We start from the raw sequence: 4,846 nt of genomic DNA, 5'->3' as shown, positions 1-4,846 counted from the left end.
ATGGTAACGCAGTTTCCCTTGGATTATATGCATCTAGTGTGTTTGGGCATCGTGAGGAAACTGCTCCAGACCTGGCTCCGGGGTCCGTTAACAGTAAGACTCCCGGCATTAATAGTAGACAGGATGTCAGGCAAACTCCAGTCAATGAGGCCCTACGTGCCAATTGAGTTTGCCAGGAGACCACGGACGCTTAGGGAGTTGGCCCGTTGGAAGGCGACTGAATTCCGACAGTTCTTACTGTACACTGGCCCTATGGTGCTGGCGGGATTCCTGGACCGGAACATGTACTACAATATCATGCTTCTGTCAACTGCTATATCCATTTTGGTAAGCCCTGAACATCTCAACCTTGCTGACTATGCTGGACAAATGCTAAAATCTTTTGTAAACCATTTTGGTGAGCTGTATGGGACAGACCAGATTGTGTACTATGTCCACTGTCTGGTCCATCTGGCAGACGAGGTGAAGAGGCATGGCTGTCTGGACTCTTTTTCAGCATTCCCATATGAGAACCACCTCGGGAAAATAAAAAAACTCATTAGAAAATCTGAGTTCCCTTTAGCTCAACTCATTCGGCGTCTTTCAGAGGTTACAGCAACCAAATTGGATGCTGCTGAATCAGACATTACACTGAAAAGGGAGCATTTTGTGGGCCCAATTGTTGTTGGCATGGGAGTTAATGCACAATATGGGGAAATGCGAGGTGAAAGGTGGACCATCAAGTTAACAACAGGGGACAACATGTTTCTGGTGGGGGAAAAAGTCTGCCTTATAAAAAACATTATCCAAAATGATAATGGTGTGTACGCTATTTACACCAAATTTTCCCGGCAGTCTCCATTCTATACATACCCCTTCAACTCCGACAGAATGAACATATTTGTTGTAAATAATGCATCTGACGAGCTGAAGTCGGTTGAGGTGTCAACGGTGCGACAGAAATGTGTAGCCTTGCCATACAGGGATGGTTTCGTGACCATACCCCTCCTCCACAAAAAAACACACAAAAAAAACACAAATCAGTTCAATCAATCAATCAATCAATCAATCAATCAATCAATCGATCAATCAGTTTAAACAACCAGTTCAAGTTAAAAACTCTAATAATATAGTTGACTACTGACTTCTGTTCTGACTATGACTTCCATTACTCTGGATGAAAATTCGCTGTAAGTATTTCACAAGTTGGTATTTTCCCATACACTACACCCATAATTTCGCATTTTCAAAATTTGACATGACATATTGTCCCTCAAAACAAAATGCCAAAATGCCAGAAATTATATTTTATGCTGAATTTAACATGCAATTTAAAACATGTCCCACCTTTCTCAATACCATGGACTGTACATAGTCCACACATTAATGCTAAGTTATTAGCATTAATATGCAATGATTTTTTTAAGATTATGAAACAACACCCCAACATATTCTGCCAAAAAATTGCAATAGTACCCTACTTTACAGTTGTGCTAAAGTTCTACCTAACTATTATGACCTGTACATTTTCCTTCCTGATATTTCTTCCCACCTTGGGGCACCATTCAAGTTAAATTTCAGCCCATCTTACTTGCTTATTTGTACACACTGTACACTTGTACATGCTTTAGTCCATGTTATTCCTTTTTTGATGAATAATAAATACCCCTTTCTACATTAAGGATGCCTTTTCATCTAATTGAGTTCCAGGAGAGCAAGGACATTGCTGTTGTGCCATTTGACTGGTATGATGACAGGATGGTGTACTGGCCCAGTTTTAAGAGCACTGAACGTGTGAAAAGGGCAGCTGCTAACGGGGAGAAGCATGAGCCAAACTGGCCAAGATACGATGTGAAGGTTGTCAGAACTTGTGGTATGCCAAATCATAAAATTCTTGTTTAAAAATAATTTCATGGTTGCTTCTCCTTCTACTTGAAATAACATATTATTTCTATGTTCTGAAAATCCACATGAAATTGTCTTTGCCTTGCATTGTTTAAAATATTCAATTTATATCTACTGATGCTATTCTTGGCCAGGTCTCTCTTGTATTTTGTGTTCTCAATAATAATAATAATAATTTATTACATTTATATAGCACTTTTCTCGGCACTCAAAGTGCTTTACATAGAAGGGGGAATCTCCTCAACCACCACCAATGTGCAGCTCCACCTGGATGATGCGACGGCAGCCATATTGCGCCAGAACGCTCACAAGACACCAGCTTACTGGTGGAGAGGAGACAGTGATGAAGCCAATTAATATATATGGGGATGATTAGGAGGCCATGATGGACAGAGGCCACTCGGGCAAATTTGGCCAGGATGCCGGGGTAACACCCCTACTCTTTCGAAAGACATCCTGGGATTTTTTGTGACCACAGAGAGTCAGGACCTCGGTTTAACGTCTCATCCGAAGGACAGTGCTCTTTGACAGTGTAGTGTCCCCGTCACTATACTGGGGCGTTAGGACCCACACAGACCACAGGGTGAGCGCCCCCTGCTGGCCTCACTAACACCTCTTCCAGCAGCAACCTGGTTTTCTCAGAAGGTCTCACATCCAGGTACTAAACAGCCTCAGCCCTGCTTAGCTTCAGTGGGCAACCAGTCTTGGGCTACAGGGTGATATGGCTACTGGCACAAATTAGACCAACCTGGTTAAATAAAGATGATCAATAATAATAATAATAATACTCTGTGCAGCTCAACAGCTAATTTAAAACTCATGTTCATTTTAACATATTCAATTTTAGACAACTACAAAGACGCGATTAGGCTAATGAATCAGTATCAGACCGGCTGCAACACCTCTGAGCTACAGTCTGACGCAGAGCAGGAGGGTGAGCTGCCGGAAAAAAGATTCAGGAAGCCAGTGTAAGTGTGTTCTGTTCTGTTTTGTTTTTGTTTTGTTTCTACAGTAATAGGAAGGTTCTTTCCCGTAGCATTAAAAAATAGACCAGAGATGCCTGTACTATGTATATTTGGCAATTTTTTTTAACAGCCACCGTTTTGGGGACTCTGATGAGAGTGAGGACGAAAATGGTGACTTTGCATCTCTGAGGATGCCTGGTGTATCAGCTGAAGCCTCAAGCCAATTGCACTGGCAGAGTAAGGAATAATCTCTTAACATCGAAATAACATAACATATACTATTAATATTAGAGATATGGTTAACATTCTTAGTGCTAAAGATTCCCCTCTCCTTGTATTCCTTCAGCTCCACCATCTCGCCGAGTGCCAGGCAGCAGAGTAAATACTCAACCTGGAGAAAACTGTCTAGGTAATCACTGTTCTCCGAAATAATATTGAATACAGTGGCCCCAAATTAATAGATTAAATCTGCATTACCATCTCAGATTTTCAATGTCAATCCATTCATGGGGTTGAAATAGGTAGAATACCAAAATGTTGAAACATAAATTCATGTTCAGCATGACCAGAGATTTTTTGTTTGCCATTGTTTGGCCCTGTAGCTTGCAGCCATGGTTAACAGATCACAACCATTTAATACCAATTTCTCTCCCTTAGCACCTGACTATGGGGCAGGACAGCAAAACCCTTTACCACCTCAACTCCTTGCACCCGCATTTAACATTCGCAGAGTTACTCAAGGTAGGGACTGATTTCTGAAATATTAGTGAATAGAAAGGCCCCATGTGTATTATCAGTCATGGTTAACAGATTAGTAACATTTAATAAAAAATGTCCCCCTCTCACACACCGCTCACCTCACTATGGATCAGGAACGGCAGTCCCTCCACCCCCCGCACCAACCCTCAACATGCGGCCAACAGAGGAAGCCTGTCCAAGCCGGACATATAGACCAACATGGCGAGGGGGAAGAATGGCTGATACCATTCCCTGTTCTGGTGAGCAATAACTGACAAATACTAGACGGTCATTCTGTGCCAAAGATTTTGGAAAAAAAACTCCCACAGCCATCACATATTTTCTTCAAACTTTGACAATAACTTTTGTAATTAACTAATGTCAGTATTATGAGTAATGAGGATAAACACTGAAACATGATATATTTTAATACACTACATTTTAGCTACATTTCATGTTTGTCAACAGCAGCTGAGGTCCACATCCTTAGCCTGCTGGAAACAATCAAACAACAACAGGACCAGCTTGTGGCAAAGGTGAACTACCTCACCAGCAGGCTGAACAGCACCCCGGGGCCAGATGTCGAGATGCCTGAAAATATCCAGTTTCCCCTGGAACAATTGGGGGCAGTGGAGGCATTTGAAATCTTTTTAAAAGAACCATCAAATGGCCCAGCTCGACAGAGAGTGGTGAGTTTTCTTATTTAATATGAATGGTGCCATTAGGTTTCTTGATTGTCCATGATTATTGCAAATATTCTATTGAAGCAGTGGTAAGATTCTGTCTGTGAGCGACAATCTCACTGGTTTGACATTAGCCGCGTTTTCACTGTCGGGCCAGGGCTTTAAACGGGTCGTGCCGAGCCATTGGAGGCCAGGATGTGAAGAGGGTGACCTGGAACATCCTGGGCAGGATCTTCAAAGATGAGGTGTCTCATCAAATTAACTGGAAGGGGGCTAATAACAAAAAGTCCTTCAATAGGATGACAACAAAGACCTTGCTTTTCAGTAAGTATATAATTCAAAGTAATATTAAATATGTTGAAAGTCAAGTTTGTAAATGTTAGGGCAGCCTTAAAAATCACAGCAACCATCTTACCAATATGCCAGTGTAGCCTTTTTTTTAGACTGGATCCTATACCATAGACTTTTTGGACGTTTTATGTCCTCAATTGGATTTTATAATAACGTTCAGTTGTAAGTCATTTGTAAGTGGTTTGTTATTGATGAACTAATCATTTACGAAACATGACTTTTTTC

The 4,846-nt window shown here is 41.4% G+C and overlaps 1 protein-coding gene across 1 annotated transcript; it reads left to right on the top strand.

The window, feature by feature from the left end:
• LOC130070923 (uncharacterized) lies at positions 1-4,294 on the top strand. Its single transcript, XM_056235509.1, has 8 exons — positions 1-710; positions 1,662-1,852; positions 2,732-2,852; positions 2,980-3,086; positions 3,196-3,258; positions 3,507-3,590; positions 3,722-3,847; positions 4,056-4,294. The coding sequence occupies exons 1-8, from the start codon at positions 1-3 to the stop codon at positions 4,292-4,294; spliced, it is 1,641 nt and encodes a 546-aa protein (XP_056091484.1).
• Positions 4,295-4,846: the final 552 nt, after the last annotated feature.

This window comes from Rhinichthys klamathensis, unplaced genomic scaffold (assembly GCF_029890125.1).
Source record: "Rhinichthys klamathensis goyatoka isolate OS25496 unplaced genomic scaffold, OSU_Roscu_1.1 h1tg000018l_1, whole genome shotgun sequence".
In the NCBI taxonomy this organism is placed as follows: Eukaryota; Metazoa; Chordata; class Actinopteri; order Cypriniformes; family Leuciscidae; genus Rhinichthys; species Rhinichthys klamathensis.
The sequence above is the reverse complement of the archived record's forward strand: the minus strand, read 5'-3'. Positions and strand labels throughout refer to the sequence as shown.